Here is a 19468-nt window from a genome sequence, read left to right on the forward strand (position 1 = left end):
TCAGAGGAGGAAGCGCTGCACAAGAGAGCAGAGGAAGCAGTGATGCGGTGGGCCAGAAATCTGAGAGCGAGCAGAGGTACAGAAAGTAGAGGGAGCGTGTGGTCCGTGAGCCAGAAAGCTGAGAGGAAGCAATTGGCCAGAAAGAGGCAGTGAGCTGCAGATTGGGAAAAAGGGTGAGGGAAGAGTGCGATGGAATGGGAGAAAGGATGCAAGATGCAGAAGCAGCACAAAAGAATGAAGGACTGTATATTGCGGGAGGAATTGTAGAGTGTAAGGTGTCAGTTGGGAGTATGATTTGGAGTGTGTCAGGAGCCGGGCAGTGCAAATTGTGACTTGACAGTGTGACATAGCACGTGAGTATTTGTATGAGAGTGAGAGGTTAAGGAATGTAATTTGTGATGGAGAGTTGGTGAGATGTGCGTTGGTGAGAGGTGTGTGGGTGCTTGGGGGGATTGGAGAACATAGAAGGGGAATATTTTCAGCATTACAATTGATAATGATCAATTTAGTTAATACTATTAAATAGGCATGAACATTAAACCAGAAATGTAGCCAAATCAAACACTGTTCTGCCAAGCCAGAGACATCTGGGACTCTTACTATTAAATGAATACAAAAGATACATAATAATGATACCCTGGCTCTCTTGTAGCCTTGCACTCTGCCCGTTTCCTGCAATGTGGCAATCTTACACCCCCAGTTAATACAAACTGCCCCGCAAAAATGCCGCAATAAATAAAGGTTTGTGCCTCAAAATTTGCCACTTCATGCCTCAAAATCCTGGAAGATCTGTCTAAAGAATCCGAAAACTGGTGCCCGTTAATCGGAAGATGGATCGATGGAGCTTGAGGCTCGATTGACCGGAGAAATAGAAACACTGTTAGAAAAATCGCAAAACGCAGTTAAAGCTCGAGAGCTATAGTACGAGGACTCCCAACACTTGAACGTACAGTGAAAATCTGAAGATGGCTGCCTGAGGAGGGAGAATTTCCTAACCTAGTGAGTCCCCCAGCAGCTTTACTGGATTTTTGGGGTTTCTTTTATTCTCCTGCCAAGAGTGAGACTCTTTTACCCTCACTCTTGGGCATGATTTGAGTGTGTTTCTTTGAATCTAGATGTGTTTAATGGGCTATGGGGTCTTTTACTCCATAGGGCTTCATGTGTTTTTGTGATTTGTGTTACACAGCACCCTCAGTGCAGTGACACAGGGGTGTCAGTGACCCCCAGTATAGACTCCATAACCTGGGACTGACTACTGTCTCCCAGGGTATGTAAAGTCACCATTGACTTTATTAGTCTTAAATTCTGAACAGAACCAGTGCAAACCATCATATTGTGGACTTACTGGCTGGGGCAATTCAATTGCCCCGGGGTTTGTTAGTCGAGGGGGCACGTCTCCGTCCCCCCTGGTCGAGTTTTGGCTGGTGGCAGTGGATACTACTTTTTATATTCAACCGTGAATATTTTCCTATGGGATTTCCCATTGTTTTAGGCTATCTTTATTTAATTATTTACAGTAGCCTCGTACATACTGCCGGTTTATTTAATTAATATTAATTCTCCGGTTGGTATTTTTTGCCAAAACTTGATTCTAAAATGGCGTTTGTGTTCTCTTCTGTGACTCCAACCCAAGTCGAGCCCTTTGTTCCACTTTTTGGCGGGCTTCTCCACAGAAGCCCTCCAAAGTGGTGCCACTCTGTCTGGGGTACTTAGGAGGGATGGAGGGGGAATTTAGGCACCCTGGACTGAGTTGCCTAGGCAGCTCAAGTCACACTCCATCCTGATTGGCCCAAGTGGTGAGCCGACTGGCTCACCACTTAGCATGTTTGAGTGACAGCTAGGCTGAGTGAATGGGGGTTTGCTGCATAAAAGCAGGGCTTTGGGTACTGGAACTTCAGAAGTCGCCACAGGACCTAAGAATCCGACGAGGGAGAAGCTGAGCCGACCTGCCACGACACCACCACCGGTGGAGCCCTGCTGGACTGCCTCACCACTTTTCCCAACGACCGAGGAGATCTCCCGCCGGAGAGTCTTCCTTTGACTGGTGGGGATAACCAGTTTCACCGTCTTTCCGCTTTCCCGACGTACCTCGTGGCCGCCTTGCCCGTGCCAAGCACTCCGGCAACCGGGATACCACGTTTTACCACGACCGCGAAACCAAGGTACCACCTTTAACTGGAAAACTCTGCGGCTGGTTTCTTCCCTGGTAGTGCAACGACTTTCATCTTTCCTCTAAGTCGAGATCTGCTCTTCCCCCGGACGACGACGCAACTTGCACCCACTACCAGGTACAACTGCCACCGCTGGAGGATCCTTCCCACTTAAGGTATCATGTCCCGCCTGGCTTCCCTTGCTACCGACTGTACGGGGTAGATTTAGCCCCCGGCTTTCGAACCTGGGTTAGTCTGGGACACCCTGGCTAAACTTTCTTAAAGCCTCTCTAAACCCTTTTTGAACCCTCTGCAAGACTTTCTAAGGCTAGTGTAACTGTGTGATCTTGGGCGCATTTGTGCTCTGCTCTCTCTAAGAGTGGACCCAGCCTTTGGACTTTGGCTCACCAGTGACTTTGCTTTTCTGCCTTGCTAACAGTGTTCCTGAATCTTAGAGTGGTGTACCTTTTCATATTCTGTCTTTTTCCCTCCCTTTCTCACAAACTTATTGGAGTGCAATCTAGTTAAGCGATCACCTCTGTATGAAAATAAGTGGTGTTTTACTGTGACTTATCTGATAAGGAAAAAGGGGTGTATATATTACAATAGTAACTGTGTTTAGAATATTTTACAATAAGAGTGCTGGAGTGTTTCAAACTGTGTTTTTAAATAAATAATTATATACTTTGATTCCAAAGCTCTGGTCAGTGTTTGCTTGTATTACTGTATCTGCGTGCCTATTGTGTATACTTTGCATACTGCCTAACTTTTCTTGAGGGAAGTCTGACTGCGCAGCCACAGCTACCAGGTAAATCTGGGTGGTACAGACTGCTACCAAGTGGGTTTACTGCCAACACCTGTAGTCTTAAATCTTTTGCAGTGGTCCCTAAGGGAACTGCACAGGTTTCTGCCTAACAAGGGGCATAGGTAGGGGGCAGTCATTGGCTGGGGGCAGAATGACCCAGAGACCAGTGATTGGTTGTTAGGAGAAAGACAGTTCAGAAGTGAAAGATTTTTTCTTTACCGAGGATTCCCAGCCTGACGAAGGGGAATATTCATGAGCATGTGAATCCATGCCAGATCCCATGCTGGAGAATGCACTCAACGCCCAAGTCGCTACAGCACAAGCTTGTGTTCAAGCAGCATTTGGTTGAAAATCAATGTCTGGGGTTATTAAAAAACTATGCTCTGCTGGGGTGCAGCAATGTGGGATGTTCTGCACTACAAGAAATGTAACTTTCACTTTTAGGGAGCCACATGCAACTACTGCAGTGTACATAGAAAGGACAATCCCTTTTATTCTTCATTTTATGCATGGCACATTTGTTACATTAACTGCTCACCTGTGCATTCGAACTATCAATTTGTAGCACCACATGCAACTGTGCATTACATTCGAAAAGAACTGTTTCCTGTTTAAGAATGTAAAGGGATGAAGCAAACTGGAAATACAGTGTAACAACCTACCATATAAGTAGTTTCAGACCATGTTCTGCATCAAAACCTTTAAAGAACGATGCAACGAATTCTTGCATCAACAAGGGAATTTCGTCCACTCTTTCCTATTTTAAAAAGAAAAAAACAGTTAGAACCTGAAAAAGTAGTATTTCAAAATATATATATGCATGCAGACATACCAAGACAAATGAAATAAACAGATGAATGGCAGCCAAGCAGAGGTCATGCAAGTGTTCCAAAATTCATCTAGCAGGCTGTAAACTGTTTATACGTGCTAGGAAGTATTTCTGACTATTTGTATAGGAATCTGGGAAGCCAACCTTTGTGAACCCGCCACGGTTTACACAGACAACCAAACTACAGGCTAAGGAGATCTGGAGATTGGCGAAAGTACATTGATTTTCAACAATAGATTGTCCACACTGGTTTAATGTCAGATACAAACATACTTGTTAGAATAAGAGCAATAAACAAAAGGCACTGTGCCGAATTTCCAGAGGGACATGAGAACTGAATACCAGTCCCGACAGCCCAGAGAGCTCCAATGGAAAGTTCCATAAGGAGGTAGTGTTAGGGAGAATTTTCATTTCAGTGCTTAACTCCTCCCACATTAGAGACTACCCAGCTCTTTTGCTGGACTTCGGGACTTTTTAATTTTAACCCTGGAGTGACCCTTTTCTCACTCATGTGTTTTGACCCGATTTGGATTATGTGTTTCCTCTGTTTTTGGAGTCTGACAAACTCCATAGGCATCTACCTTTTGTATGGTGACACACAGCACCTTCAGTGCAGTGTCACAGAGAAATCCTTTAGATTTCTAATAAGTTTTAAATACCTTTTCTTGTGAGAACTTATGTTCCCAAGAATAGTAAAGTGAAATTGACTTTACTTCCCTTTTCTGTTTGTGGGTCCAGGACACACCATCTTATGTGGAGTGCTGGGTGTTACCTAGTAGCCCACTATCCTATATTCTCATGTAACCATTTTGTTATCTTCACCATTTCAAATGGCTGGTGGCAGTGGTTAAATGTTCCTACCATTGGGCGTTCCTACCACAGGCTGAATCCTCAGCTGCAGTATAGCACCTATGGGTGACCATTTTGTCAAAATTGCCCAGTCTTATCGCCATTTTCTGTTTGTGAGGTCTTTCTTGAGATTTACTCTGCGTGTTGAGCCAGATTTGAGCCCTTTGTTAGTTTTGCCTTCGGCGGGCTTCAGCCCTGAAGCCCACCTCTGGCTCCAGTGTGTCTGGAAAGGCAGGATGTGAGGGAGGTTCCAAACTCCCCTGTCCTTTGTCTCTAGGAATGCCTGCATGCAACCAGTCCTGATTAACAAGTCGTCCTTTCAGGACAGCCACCCTGCTGAGTGATTGACAGCCAGGGCTGTGCATGAATGGTAGAAAGTTGCTTAAAAGGCGAGTGTTTTGGGACTCGAGTCAGAGTCGAGCACTGGGAGATCCACCCGATGAAGATACCATGAACAAAGCTTGCTGCATCCTCCAGGACCTTTGAATTGCCCAGTGAAGCCCTGCTGCTGTGCTGAAACTCCTTTTTCTGACCGACAAGAGAAGCTCCGGTAGGGACTTCTTCCCTTGGGTTAGTGGGACCAACTAACCCCGAGACAAACTCCACTGGACCATCTTCCCTGAATGGCTGTACTTCTTCGCTGCTGCAAGAACCGAGTGTAAAGACTGGAGGGGGATAGAGGCAGAGTAGAAGCACAGAGCAGCCCAGCCAAGATGCTCTATATGATAGTATGGACGATCAACCAAGGCTTAAGAACCAGCCTGCATCTCCTCCTGAGAGCTTAAGTACAGTGTAGTCACCAAGCCCTACACAAACGAATGTCCACATACTATGTTAGTTCATAGCAGTTATTTATATAAACATAAGGCTCAATATATATACACAATTAATGACACTTTGTACCTTGGCATATCCAATATGGCAAATATATACAATGTCTATGTGGTACCACTCTTAACTAATGACTCCTTGAAAATGCTACAACTGCGTACAGTTTCTAATGGCATACAAATCAAACAGTGATGTGTAGCAGCATGGGACATAGGAAGGAAGACAAATTGGGTTAAACAATGCCCAGTCCATACATACTTAAGTAGTTCCTGGTCGAAAATGTTCCACTACCCCAATGTACCCGAGTTAGAAGATTTATTGAAGGATTCCTCGTGAGCGGGACTCCCTTTAAAGCAGGAGCCACTGAATGCCATGAGGAAAACGTTAACACCATTGTCGGGACAGCAGCTTTGAATTCCACAGTGCTAGTTGACGGCCAGCGTAGACGAGGCGTGTGGTGCACCTCGATGACGGAGTTCGGTGCCGCAAAGAGGACTCTGTGACAAGTGAAGGCACGGCAGCGGGCGTCGGTTTGTCAGCGTTGGCGTTGACAGTCTGGACTTGACCACGGCTGGATCTTCACTCGTCGGCGACCCCGACTTTCTCTGGCAGGAAAAAGTAGTATATGGTAATGGCAAGGGAGCGCTTGGTTTAAATGTTCTTAGGCAATAGTGGAGCATTGAGGCTCCTGTCGTCGATCAGAACAGCATCAAGCTGTCCACGCTTCTGGGCAACACAACTTGACTGGCTTCTAGAGGTTACGGAAATCCTCCAAACCCCGGTCGACAGCAATGGACTTCAATGGCCTGGATGTCCAGGTGCTTTACTTCAAGATTTCTCGGCGTACCCAGTCTCCGGTCGACAGCCTTTCGGGACTGGCTTCCAGGGTGCATCCATGAAGATCAGTTTTTGCAAGACTGTTCCTTCGTAGCTCAGGGAGAGGCCTCCTAGCCAAGTATAAGCAGCTTCAAGTTTTAACTTCAACTTCTGAACAATTTCTTAAGTGAGAGGTCCCCAGATTTACAGATCTGTCCCTCAGTCCCACTGCTGAGCCAAGCTCAGTCAGCCAATCAGTCAGAAGGGAATTTATGCAGGCTGCCAATCAGGATCAAAGGGCACTCAAGCCATTCACTTCCACCCTGACACCCATAACAAGGAATGTGGATTGGGGCAAGCACCCAGCCTTTCAGCACACCACAGTGTATTCATGTCCGTTTCTGGCAGAGTTGTCTCATTCTTTGTGTCACACACACACAGATACCAGACACCCATACAATGGAATGCATATTGGTCACACACTCCATTCACCCAGGTCCCACCCCAATGGTGTGCCCACAACAAAGTCATTGGAAGACTCCAGCCAGTCTGGCCTGGACTTCTCTACAATAGCATATATGGTTCTTCCACCCAACAGCCAGTCAGGGAGAAGGGACAGAGTCAGGACTTTGGGAAAACAAGGTAACAGGTAATAGAAACCAAGAGGCCACAGGGGCCATCTCGTCTCCCATCAGGAATCCACCGATTCCTATGGCAGTGCCTGGGTATCCCAAAATGGAGGATACTCCGAGCACATGCCAAATTCAGCATGGAGCTGCCACCAGCCCATACCCTGCTGTGTGGGCCACACACAGGTGCCCAAAAACAGTAAGACGTTATTACATCGCCAGTTTTTTTTTGTCGCAGCAATGTTTTCTGAAAAATATAGGGGGCAGGAGGTAAGGGCAAATGAGGGCTAGGGGTGTGTGGGGTATAGGGACTACAAAATAGGGCAAAGGGGTTGGAGAAAGCCCCCCCCGCCCCGACCAGTTTTTTTCAGCTGAACATTTTCGGCAAAATCAGTGAAAAAAGCCTGGCGATCCAAGAACATAGAACCCCAAAAGCACACTCGGGGTACAGGGTTGTACCCCCAACCATGGGTGCCTCAAGGGTATTCAAAGGGTCTCTGTTCACCACAACCAAAAAGAGGAAAAGCTGCACTGCCAGGAGTCCCACAAGGACTCCTCTGCAGAAAACAACACAGAACACACTTAAGGTAGTACAGGACAAGGCGACACTGTCCCTCCAATGCATTTCCATCATCACACCGAGCGCCAGGGGTCGAGATCTCCATAGTCGAGTGCAACGTCTGAAATCCGACCAGAAGCTCCAGGTGTCTCCTAAGGACCCTCCAGAAGCAGGACGACCAAAGCTCGAGTCCCCTCACCAGAGTGCAGGACCCAATGAGTGAAGGAAGCCCGAGATCCATGGTGGTGCCCTTTACCGAGCGCTGAAACCGCAAAGTGCTGCTGATCTGAAAAGAGCCCGTAGCTGCCGCCAACCTCCAAATTGCTGCCGCAGGAGCCCTCCAGACGTCCTCCCTCTTGTCCAGACTGAAGCTCAGGAACCCAGGGTCTGCACCGCTGCAACAGGACAAATTCCAGTTGGACCACCCTTCTTCAAACCAGGAGGTACTGTTTAGACTTGGGGTACTTACCTCCGTGTCTCTGAGCTGTACTTTTCTCAGTTGAAACTTGCAGTGGCTTACCCTTAGAGTTGATTCCAACTCTGCTTTTCACAGGCTTAACAGCTTGTGACCCTACAAGTGATTTCTACAAAACTTTCTAACTTTGTGCAAGACTTTTGTTATCCAAGAAGTGACTGTTATGGAGAATTCTCAGAAATGTGCTAATTCCCTCCACCTTTGAGACCCCCCAGCAACTTTGCTGAATTTTGAGGACTTGATTTTTTTAACCTGGAGACAGCAAGACCATTTTACCCACTCTCTCATGTATTTTTAATGTGATTTTGAACATTGTGTTTCTTTTGGTTGTGGAGTCTGACAATCTCCATAGGCATCATCTTTTACATTGCGTCACACAGCAGCTTCTTCAGTGCAGTGGCGCAGGGAAGTCTTTCAGATTTTCAAAGGTTTAAATACCTTGTCTGGGATAAACTACTGTTTCCCAGAGCAGTAAAGTGAAATTGACTACTTACATTTGTAACTTTTTAGACCTAACACAAACTATCTTACAATAGGGTGCTGGAGGGGTTAGCTAGTATCCCTTTGTCTAGCTTCTCATGTAACAATTTTGTGTTACCCTTTCCTCACTGAAAGGCTGGTGGCAGTGGTTTCGTTTTAACTACTGTGATGTGTATTTACCACGGGCTGCATTTGCTGCTGCTGTAAAGCACCCAAGGCTGCCTTTTTAGACAAAATGCTCTGGTCTTTTTTTTTCCCGCCATTTCTTTGTGGAATGGTCCTTCTTGAGATTTACTCTGCGCGCCAAACCCGGTTTAGTCCCATTGTTCACTTTGCCTTTGAGGGGATTCACGAGTGAAGCCTGCCTCTGGCTCCAGGGTGTCTGGGGTAGGCAGGAATTGAGGGAGGTGCCCGAAACTCCCTGTGCTTAGTCTCCCAGGAGACCCAGATGCACTCTGATGATTGGCCGGCTGACTGTCCGGCAAGGACAGCCACCCTGCTGGGTGACTGACAGCTATGCTAGAATGAATGGGAGAGAACTGAACAAAAAGTGAGGCTTTTGGCTTGGGAAGGCAGAGTCGACCACTGGACGAAGGAACCGAAGAACAACTTGAAGAGGACACCTTCTGCAACTCCTGGACCCTTGATTTGCCCGGTGAAGCCCTGCTGCTGTACTGAAACTCCAAATTCTGATTGACAGAGAAGCCCCTGCAAGGACGACTTCTCCCCTTGAGTTGGTGGGACCAATCAACTCCAAAGTAAGCCACCTGGACATTCTCTCAGAGCTGGTTGCCTTTCCATAGAGTTGCTGCTGGAAACCGAAACGCCAGGGAGAGGAACACCAGATTGTGTGCGTTGCTTTTAAGTTGGCCAAGAGCTCAGGAAGATCCTTCGGACTCACAGGAAGCACGACTGACCGAGCCCGAGCGCCCTCAACAGTGTGCGCGACCCCAGAAGCAAGGAAAGTCCATCTAGAAAGCCAGGAACTGCGGTGTTGCTATTTGGGGTAGTCGCGAGGAGCTGAAACACTGAAGTGCCACTTGTTGGAAAGAGTGCCGGTTGCGAGCGGTGACCGCCCCATTGCAGTGCAGAGTCCCCAGAAGTCCTCCCTCTTGTACCCACGACTGAGGCCCAGGAACAGTGAGATCCGCAGAGCTACACAGGACCAGAAGTCATCTGCTGCACTTTTTCTTCAATTCAAAGGTACTGCAACAAAGTCTGAGATAACTTAACTCTTGCTGTAGAGTTGCGTGCATCTTCTACTACTCATAAGTCTAAACAGCGTGTGGCCCTACATTTGATTCTTCTTTTCTTCAAAGACTTCTAAGCATGGTGCAAAGACTTTTCTACTTACCTACCAGAGGTGCTTCATCCTATGTAAGACTTTTCCCCATTGACTTTGGCCTAACCTGTTATACTGAATGACTCTGCTTAGGGGATCCACACGTATTTGCCCGATTAAGAATATTTGTGGTCTCTTGTTTGTTCTAATAACCTTTTCCTTTTACCAACTTCTAACAGTATTCTAAATGCAGATAGTAATGGCCCCAGCCCCCTAGCTACTGAAGTCACCTGAGGGTGTAGGCTGCTTCTGTGGGCCATTCCAAAAGGGTCTTTCTGATATAGAAACTAATAGTGTAGAGTAATGAAGTATATCTGTGTGTTGCTTTTTGTATTGCTCCCTTCTGAAGAAGACTTATTCTAACTGACGGATACATTAATTATTGTTTATTCAAGAAACCTTGTGTGCAAGTGTTTATTTGAATACTTGTCACTGTGAATCTCCAACTCCCCTACTGCTCACAATGACCCCTCTCGAGATGAGCCTGGCTGCTCAACAAGCTACCAAACTGTGTAGTACAATCTTATACCACATGTTGGGTGTTCCATTACCTGTAGTGAGAGTTGCTGTAGTGCACCCTAAGGGTACTGCATACAATCTTTGACTAACAGTGACTCCGATACATATTCTGTGCTCCAATTGACATTGACTGTCCTGGCTCCCTGCAGACTCTTCTAGTCCATTGACTTTGATATTTCTGTCCCTCATAGGTGGTAACTTGTTGTAGACGTATTGCTGGGAAAGGCTTTTCTAGACTTCATTGGAAGATTTAACTATACTCTCATGCCCTGAGAACCTGTATAACCTTTTCCGTCCTCTAACCTTTTCTTTCTGCAACCTCGGAATCTGCAAAGCGTAACTAGTGATGTACAAATGCCATTACTGTCCTTGTGAATGATGTCACCTCCGGGTGTGGGAAGTGTGTAAAAAGCATATCCAAAGAGTATCCACTAACTTGTACTGATTCTGGAAAAGTATTTTAAAGTATATTTTATTGTTACATATCTTGTCCTTTTTAAAGAACGCCTATTTAAAAATTGATGTTAAATAAATAACTATTTATAACTGAAACCTTGAGTGTAAGTGTTACTTGGATACTTGTATTTGCGCATTTCAATGCTACAGCTCACATTTACCCCTCTTGAGATGAGCCTGGCTGCTCAGTCACACTACCAACTTGTGTAGTACAGAAATATACCAAAAGGTGGGTTACCTAATACCAATCTGCTTAGTGCTGTGTAGTCTCACACAGTGTTACATCAATTATTACCCAACACATAGGTACGCTAACAGCTAAAAGCCCAAACGGTCAGATAACACGCAAATAGAATGTAGAAGGGCCGAAGTGTCCTGAGATACACAAGGACTGATATAAATACGGAAGGCCAAGAGAGCTACAAAAAGTAACTGCAAAGTATAAAGCCCAAGTACCCACGAAGGTGAAGACCTGAGAAAGCAAGTTGTGCCCTAAGATAATGCATTGTTGGAGAGGGATAAGACAAGTACCCAATTGGACCAAAGAGTTGAAACCGTTGTTGAACGGAGCAATTCCTTTGGACTATTTGAAAACCTCTTTTTAAACTAAGTGATGTTTTTTTAAACACTTGAAAATCTTTCATGAAATGACACCCACGTTATCCAGGTGGCTGAAGGCTTAAGTGAGTTGGGCCTTAAGATACAGCATTGTCGGAAGGGAAAGTGAGTAACCCATTGATCCCAGCATTGAAACCTTTGTTGAACTGAGCAATCCCTTTAGAACACTTCAAATCCCTTCAGGAACTGAGTGAATTTGTAACCAGGGGACCAAACAATTTGGATGTTGAACTTTACAGACTTATATTTTGAACTTTTTGATTTGATCTCTTCTTTTGAAAGACACTGGAGAGACAAGCCAGAAACCGTATCCTGGAACGAATATTTAATTCAGAATATATTCTGCAGCAGAGGGATGTCCGCTATGAGGCGTCAACCCTTAGAGCAGCAGTATTCAAACTATGGGGCACGCCCCCAAAGGGGGCCACGGCCGCATCCCTGGGGGGCCGTTTTCTTTTTTTTAGATTGGAAGAAATGGGCAGGGGCAGCTCAGAAGGTTGGGCTGAAGCAAGAAACTGTCTCAGGCACCAATGAAAAAGTGGCCTGCAGTTGTACATTGATATTCATTCCTTTAGTCACAGACTGTTTGAATAGTACCCAAAGGGGTGCTTTGTGTTAAAATTTAAGTAAATTGTGAGATTTAAAGAATATTTATTCAGCAACAATGGTCAAACTTATTAACTGCACAGTGAAGTAACTCAGCAAACTGGCCGACATTGGCCAAAAAGGTGGCCCATTTTGATTGGCCCACACTAGCATTTTTGGTACAGGCATTGCCCTATAGACTAGTCCGAGCCTGGCTGCTCATCCATAATGGCGAGGGGGCACCCACCCAGTGGCCCCCTCAACCATTATGGAGTAGCTAAGGAGCCAGACCAGTGAAACAATGAGCACTCCTTCAGCTGCTTTTTCCAGCTGAGGGAATGCTCCTGGGCTGGTTGACCTGTCAAAGGAAAACCCTATTTCCCTTGTTCACTTCAGTTCCCCAGCCGCATATACTCAATGAGCCATGCAAGGCTGGGGCGTTTTGCTTCGCCAGCATTGTATAGCTCATTGGAAATGCTGGCTGGGGCATTGCATGTCTGATACTAGGAATTGCATGAGATGACAACAGTGCTGCAGACCCACTGGCACCTGTGTTTTATGTATATGACATGAATTACTTACCGTAATAGCATTTCTGAAGATTGCATCTTCTTAGATTCACATGCTGTGCATATGGTCCGACATCCAGTGGTAACCGCAGAGTACTGCATCTGGTCTTTCGGTGACCGAAAGGGGACGTCGGCATAGGCGTGTTTGTAACACTATCCCTATCATGTAGTGTACCCAGAATCCCCCACGCGTCGAAGTCTCTCAGATTGTATTTTTCCTGCCATGAGGGAGCCCAAGGCTATTGTGAGTGAGTACATGAAGAAGAGAGAAAGTAGTAAGACGTCTATGTTCCTTTGCCCCGAGCGGGGAGGTAGGGAGGGTGCATGTGAATCTAAGCAGAAACAATCATCAAAAATGCTATTACCGTATGTAATGCATGTCTTCTGATGCTTGTTAATCTGCTTAGAATCACATGCTGTGCATAGAATAGCGAGCAGTACCCAGAGTTGGAGGTGGGTTGTGAGAAGGAACAGTAGAGAAAAGATGTCTTAGTACTGCTTGTCCCATCTGAGAATCAGACCTAGAAGGAGTGTCTAGGCAATAGTGTTTTGTAAAGGTGTGTACAGAACTCCAGGTTGCCGGTTTGCAAATCAACTCTATGGGAACATTTACAATGAATGCTATGGCAGCCACAGTTCCCCGAATAGAGTGTGCTCTAGGCTTGAAGGGCAGTCCTCTCTTAGCACGAGCGTAACAGTTTGATGCATTTGACAATCCACCTTGAGATAGCTGATTTAGAGACAGGATCCCCTGCTCTACCAGCTGCCACTAAAACTAAAAATTGGTTTGTTTTCCTCAGTGGTTTTGTTCTTTCCAGTTAGAACATGCCCCGCGCACATCTAGTGTGTGTAGGCTGCTTTCGCTCATGCTAGTGGGATTCTGGAAAATGGTAGGAAGTTCAATCGATTGGTTCACATGGAACTTCGAGACGAATTTAGGCGCGAATCTGGGATGCGTGCGCAAAACTACCTTATCCCTGTACACTGTAAAAAAAGGGGTCTAGAACAGAAAGGTCCTGTAGTTCACTAACCCTTCTGATAGAAGTGATAGCCACTAGGAAGGCCGTTTTATACTTAAGGTCTTTTAGACTTGCTTTATGCATAGGCTCGAAGGGAGACCACATGAGCCTAGTTAAAAAGACATTTAGATCCCATCTAGGAGCTGGGTGAGAAATGGGAGGATACATTTTTTTAACCCCTTCCATAAAGGCCTTAATCACTGGTATCTTCCACCACGACACCTTTTGTTGTGACGTGGTGTATGCTGAAAGAGCAGCCAGATGAACCTTCAGGGAATTGAAGACCAACCCTGTGTCCAACAAATGGGTTAGGTATAGCACAATGTGTGTGGGTGAGCAATCGATGGGATTGACGCCCTTGATATTACACCAGATCACAAAATGTTTCCATTTGCTGGCAAAGCAATAACGGTTGTTAGGTTTCCTAGTTTCCCTGAGTAAGTCCATGCACCTCTGAGGGAGCTGTAGATGTCCAAACTAGGACCTCAGGAGCCAGGCTCCTAAATTCAGAGTTTTTGGGGCATGGGTGTAGGGTCTCCTCCCTGTCCGGAGACAACATGTTGTACAGGCAGGGTAGTTTTACTGGCGGGAAGAGGGACATTTCCATCAGATGAGCGAACCAGGGTTGGCGGGCCCACATGCGGGCCACCAGTATCATGGTAACTGGTTCCTGGTGCATCTTCTGCACTATCTTGTTGAGAGGGGGAGTCGGTGTGGGGGGCGTGGGGGGGGGGAAAGCAAAGACAAATTTCCCTGACCAGGTTATCCAGAGACCGTTCCGCTTGGAGCGGTTCTCGGGGTACCTGGAGGCGTAGTCTTGGCATTGGGCGTTCTCCTGAGTTGGGGACAGGTCGATCTCTGGTATGCCCCATTCTGCGAAGGCATTGGACAAGATGTCTTCGTGCAGACGCCATTCTTATTCTAAGATTGAGTTCCCCTGGAACATGTTGGGACAACAAACATCTTGTGTTTGAGAGCCCAGATCCAAATGTTTTGGGACAGCTTGGATAGCCCTGGAGAGGGAGTCCCCCCCCCCCGCCCCGCTTGTTCAGATGCATAGCTGTAGTGCTGTCTGTTAGAATCAGCACTGTCTTCCCTTGTAGTTGCATTTGAAAAGCCTTTAATGCCTTGAACACTGCTAATAGCTCCAGTAAGTTTATATGGTTAAACGCCATTTGTGGGGACCACACTCCATGCGCTGTCTGCTGAAGCAGGGGAGCCCCCCCCCACCCCGTGAGATACGAGTCTGTTGTGTGAGTGGCTTCTACTGCAGGGGTGGTGAAGGTTTTCCCCTTCAGAAGATTTTCCCTTGACCACCACTGCAGAGAGAGAACGAGGGCTGGCGAAACAACTACCAGATCTTCCCATTGTCCGCTGGCCTGACACCACTGGCTGTTGAGCCACTCTCGCATGGGACGCATGCGCAGCCGTGTGCGGGGAACCAAGTATATGCATGACGCCATCATCCCTAGCAAACGCATGACATTGCACACCGTCACCTCCAGACTGGCTACATATTGAGGGATCTGAAAAAGCATGTTCTGAACCCTCTCGTTGGAGGGGAAGACTAGGCAGTCTTTTGTCCGGATTAGAGCCCCCAGGAATTGTTTTACTTGACAGGGGACTAGACTGGATTTTTTCTCGTTGATGGAGAATCCCAGACTGAACCGAAGGTCTACGGTCCGTTGGGTGTTCAAAAAGCATGTGTCGTACGAGTCCCCTGTTGTGAGCCTTTCGTCGAGGTAAGGGTAAACCGGGACGGATAGACTGCGCAGGTGTGCTTCTGCTACTGCCAGTACCTTGGTAAACACCCTTGGCGCCAAGGCGATGCCGAAGGGGAGTACTTTTAATTGGAAATGCCTGTCCTCTATCATGAACTTTAGATATTTCCAGTGCGCTGGCGACATTGAAATATGAAAGTATGCATCTTTTCAACAGTGGGATCACCTTCTGTAGTGTTACCATGCAAAGCTTTTGAGGTTTTATGAATTTGTTCGCTGGCGCAGATCTAGCACAGGGTGCATGGTGAGGTCCTTTTTGGGGTACAAGGAAGTACACTGAATAAATACCCTTGTTTACCTGAGGAATATGGCGTCCTTTCCCAGCAGCGCTCCCACCTCTTGATTCAGGATCTCCAGATGGTCCGGTGAGAGGCGCAGTGAGTGCGGTGGTCTGAATTGGTCTGAATTGTGGAGGTTGGGCAAATTCCACGCAGTATCCGTGGGCGACCGTCTTTATGACCCACTGGTCTGAAGTTATCCCCTCCCAAGCCGTGAGGAAAGATGTTAAGCGCCCCCTGACCGGGGTGACATGAGAGGGGACCTGGATCTGATGGTCATTTCTGACCAGAGGCTGTGGCACCTCTAGGATTGCGGCCTCTACCTCTGGCTTTGCTGCATCGCTGACACCTTGGTGGGTAGTACGCGGGGCATCCTGATGTTTGTCCAGCATTAAGGTTTCCCGTGCCATAGTTGTTCTTATTTGCACAGGACTGCCCTCGAAAGGACCGACGAGAATTACCTCCACTCTGAGGGGAGGGGGGGCGGGGGGGATGTCTTCGAGTAATTTGTTGCCAGGACTTAAAGTCTCATGCTCTTTTTTGTCTGTTTCTAGGGCTTCATCAACCGCCTTTCCGAACAGATTAGTTTCTTCAATGGGTTTATTGAGAGCGGCCTGGGTCTCTGACTTAAACCCTGAGCTACGAAGCCAAGCGTCCCTCTTAAGTAAGATTCCCTGGGCCGGACCCCTGCCTGCTGATTCAGCCGTGTCCAGAGCGTTCTTTATCACATTCTGGTTCACTTGCCTGCCTTCGGCCACAAAAGTGAGAAGCTTGGACCTGATGGGCTCTGGGCCCTCCTGGAGACCTTCCTGTACTAGGTTCCATTGAGCGTCAGCATAACTCGCCAGCAGCGTAGTGTTATTTGCTTTGCGTGTGGTATATGCCGCAGCCGGGGTAACCCGCTTACCCAAGGCATATAACCTCTTGGATTCTCTTTCTGAGGTGCCTCCCCCCGTAGCCAGGGATACTCCCGCCCATTTCCGGGTGGTAGTCACTACCAGGGAATCAGGAGTGGCGTGCCCTTTAATGTATTGAGGGTGCGAAGGAGCTGGCTGAAATAACTTTTCTACTATTGGGTACACTGCCCGGGTTTGAGCTGGTGACACCAGGAAGGGGGCCAATCTTCTCTTAATAGAATTAAGGAGGGGAATGGCCTGGCTAGAGGGGGGTTTTTCTCCTTAAGAAGGTCTTCTACAAATTTGTGCTCAGGCACCGCCCCTTGAGTAGTGATTTGAAAGTGATCTGCTGCCTTCCTTAACATGGCTTTGAAGGCCATTTGGTCATCTACAGGTGAGGCCTGGCGAGCCAGGGTGGACGGAGGAGAATACAGGCATAGAACATCAATGTCCTGATCTTGTTGGGGGAGCGCCCATGGGTCCGTCCCCACTTGGTGTGTTTCTTCCCAATTGTCCGTGGCATCCGCCTGGTCCTCATTGTAGCCCTGCAGGAAGGAAGGTTCTTCATCTTCACTGTAAATGTCCCAATAAGTATCCATTTAAATGATGTCTTCATGATGGACGGCGACTGAGGGCTGATCATCTTGTAACTGTGAAGCAGATTTAAGATTAGGTTCTCCACAAGATCTTTTCGGGGAAGGATATTCAGAAAAATATTTTTCTCAAGACAATCCATGCACCCTTCAAATTTCTCCCTTAGACAAACAAGAAGGGCCTACGGGTGGAAAAACATCGTCTTCCGCCCCTTGACACCGAAATTTGTCACTCAGGGTGTTTGAAAGTGGCTCTTGACTATCCTCGAAGGAATCGAGAGAATCGGGGTGCCACGGCTCATCTATAGATTTTTCCACGGCCTGCCCCATGTTTTTGGACGGAATAGGAATAAGCCCAACGGCCAAAGTAATTCTAGCAATACTGTGTTCGATTTCCACCGAATCGGCGTGATATATTGGCTCCGAAGGTCTATCAGTAGATTTACCAACTACCGCAGCGTTAGAGGGCCTATCGGTAGGTTTTTCGCCTTGAGGCCTAGTCGTAGTTTTTGGGCCTACCGGGCCTTTCGGGACCGTCGAAAATTCCACGCTTCGACGTGCAATCTTGATTTAGGGGTAGCGCCCTTGTTTTTTTTGGGATGCCCAGTCGTCAAACGGTGCTGCGGATGCGGGGAAGGCTTTGGATCTGAACGATCTGAGGAATCTGCTGAAATCTTCGAGGGCCCTGCTGGCGCTTTCACCTTTTTCGACATACTGCTCGAAATAGGTAAAAGGGTTGTGTATTTATTGTAATGTCTTTGTATGCCCCTGTCGCCGGGCGTTGTCCCTGAGGCGAGACCAGAGTCGGGCCTTGAAGGGTCGGGGACAGGCATGACAGACCTAGAAGTGTCCGCCTCGAGGTCTATCACATCTGCAACAGATGTTTGGTCATTGGAGGTGCCCCCGTCACTTTTGGCGGGTGTGGCAGGGGAGAGGGTTCCGCCTGCGACATACCGTACGCAGCCCACCGCTTTACACAGCGCTCCTTAAGGTTTTAGGCCGAAGGAGTTTACAAGCCACACACGGCTTGTCGTGATCCAAGGCGAGACAGTAGTTGCACGTCCTGTGTTCGTCCTTCCACGGGTATCTGACCCTACACTTAGGGCAGAACCTAAAAGGAGTCCTTTCCATAGCAAAAGGGAAAGATAACCAGACCTAGAGGGTAAAGAGGGGGGAAAGAGGAAAGACATAACAGAAATATGGCACCCCGTCTCCACTCTCTCTACTGTAAAGGCCGGCCAGAGGGCCCGGCCAAGTGGATGCTTCAGCCGCTGGATCTCAGGTGCCAAAATCCACCGCCGTAGAAAAGTTCCCCGTAGTCTTTGTCGAAGTTGTTCTTGCCGTCGAAATGACTTAAGGGGGGAAATAACTGACAAGTCGGTTTAGAATAAACAATGTCTCTTAAGTAAGAGCTCTGCTATAGGGCGACCAGTTATCTGGGCGGAATAAAACAATCTGAGTTATGTCGACGTCCCCTTTCAGTCCTCGAAAGACAAGATGCAATACTCTGCGGTTACCACTGGATGTCGGACCATATTCACAGCATGTGATTCTAAGCAGATTAACAAGCATCAGAATTTCTTTTTTTACTGTTTTATTCTGTTTTCTCCTCCTCTCCCCTTCTCTTGCCGCCCTCCTTTACTTTTTTCAATGCACTTACTCCATCAGAATTGTCCCTGGACCTAGTATGATAGCAACACGTTTGTCTGCTCCCCCCACTCTTTAGTTGTAATCCCGCCACCCCCCCCCCCCCAGCACTATCTGAAATGTCGTCAGGCCTAGTACGATAGTCTCTTGTTTTGTTCCTCGCCCTCCTCTCTCCACCCCCCTCCATCGTTAATCTCTGGCTCTACCAGAAATGTCATCAGGCCTAGTACAGTAGTCACCTGTCTGTTTCCTGTCTGTTTCCCATTTCCTTCCCATCTGTGTTCTAGCTCTTGCACTGAAATGTCCTCATGCCGAGTACAATAGTTAATTTCACATTCTTGTTGTTCATGGCCTGTAAGAATGTCGTCGTATTTTCCCTTGTTCCCTCCCTTGCAGTGAAGCGCTTTGAAACACATTGTGTGTAGGCGCTATATAAATAAACTATCATATCATATGTGCGATGGGGAGCTCCTGCGTCTCCTCGCACATACCAACAGAGCAGCCTGGAGCAGGGTGTTTCAGCAACCACACGAAGGCCAATGCAGATGGTACGCTCATTTTCTTCATTCAAACATGTGTATGGATGCGTGTGTTATGAGTGAGTGTATGGGTGTGCGTGTGCGTATTTTGGTCCGTTGAGCTGATTTTGGCAAGTGGTAGATAGAAGAGGGGGGGAGCAGGGGAGGAGGGTTGCACAACAAAGGCATTTTAAAAATGCCTAAATGCCTTTGTGCACAATCCA

At 47.3% G+C, this 19468-nt stretch overlaps 1 protein-coding gene across 1 annotated transcript in view; it reads right to left on the reverse strand.

The window, feature by feature from the left end:
- The window catches only part of ZFC3H1 (zinc finger C3H1-type containing), a 1590362-nt gene that overhangs the window by 303954 nt on the left and 1266940 nt on the right, over positions 1-19468 (reverse strand). Inside the window, exon 27 of the mRNA XM_069628251.1 lies at positions 3618-3712. Within this exon, the coding sequence (XP_069484352.1) occupies positions 3618-3712 (95 nt within the window). The remainder of the gene's footprint in view (positions 1-3617; positions 3713-19468) is intronic.

The sequence above is a fragment of the Ambystoma mexicanum genome, chromosome 12 (assembly GCF_040938575.1).
Source record: "Ambystoma mexicanum isolate Mex_15411 chromosome 12, UKY_AmexF1_1, whole genome shotgun sequence".
In the NCBI taxonomy this organism is placed as follows: Eukaryota; Metazoa; Chordata; class Amphibia; order Caudata; family Ambystomatidae; genus Ambystoma; species Ambystoma mexicanum.